Source organism: Dendrobium catenatum, unplaced genomic scaffold (assembly GCF_001605985.2).
Source record: "Dendrobium catenatum unplaced genomic scaffold, ASM160598v2 original_scaffold_188929, whole genome shotgun sequence".
NCBI classification, from domain to species: domain Eukaryota; kingdom Viridiplantae; phylum Streptophyta; class Magnoliopsida; order Asparagales; family Orchidaceae; genus Dendrobium; species Dendrobium catenatum.
This window is the reverse complement of record NW_021507347.1, coordinates 1-875: the sequence shown is the minus strand read 5'-3', so window position 1 is coordinate 875 and position 875 is coordinate 1. Positions and strand designations below refer to the sequence as shown.

The 875-nt window shown below is 49.4% G+C and overlaps 1 protein-coding gene across 1 annotated transcript; it reads left to right on the top strand.

Annotated features, from left to right (window-relative positions):
- Positions 1 to 484: 484 nt before the first annotated feature.
- On the top strand, positions 485 to 862 carry LOC110103621 (probable CCR4-associated factor 1 homolog 11; the record flags this gene model as incomplete). Its single annotated transcript, XM_020832412.2, has 1 exon — positions 485 to 862. A coding segment is annotated over exon 1 (378 nt), but the record flags the coding sequence as incomplete, so codon positions are not given.
- Between the last annotated feature and the right edge of the window lie 13 nt (positions 863 to 875).

Genomic DNA, 875 nt, shown 5'->3' with positions numbered 1-875 from the left:
TCTCACTCGCCCCGCTTGCTCCTCCCGCTCGCCTCCGCCCACGCCGCCTCTGCCCCCTCGCGTCCGCCCGCGCCGTTCGAGCGTCATAACCCAAAATCGGGTCGGGTCAACCCAGCAACCCACCAGGTCGGGTCCAGGTTCGGATTTCCGACCCGTTTGTCTACCCGGGTCGGGTTAGCGTCGACCCGTTTGAACCCGGGTCAGTTCCGGGTTCGACCCGAACCCGACCCGTGACCCGAAATTGACACCCCTAAGTAACTCATATGTCGCAATCTAATTTTAGATAATTCAAAATCAAAAAGTAATTTATCTGAAAAATACAACGAATTAATATATAATCCAAACAAGTTTCCTAAAATAAAAGAATCAGTTTTGGAAATATTTTCTTTCCAAAAAAAAAAATCCTCAGCCACCCAATTAATTATTAATATTGTTTGACGCCCGAAACTATATAAGGCCAAGAGCAGCTCTCATAAATCCAAAAATGTCTAATTTCGTAAGGAGAGTGGACGTCCGAAACTTCAATCTAGAATACGATTTCTTCATCTCTGTTTCTCGGCGGTGGTCCGACGCCGTGGTGTTTCTAGACACAGAATTCCCCGGCAGCATCTACACCTCCGCCAAACCTCACTATGTTCTTTCTTCGGCAGAGCGCTACGCCCTGCTTAAAGCCAACGTTGAAGATATTCAACCCATCCAGGTCGGCATCACCATCTGCTACATTGGACGCTACAGCATCACCTGGCAATTCGATCTCTGCGATTTCGATATTAGCCGGGACCGTCACGTTCCTGAATCCATCGCCCTTCTCGAATCTTCCGGCCTCAACCTGAAGCACATTCGGCGTTTCGGTGTGCCCTTCGTATGGCTCGCTC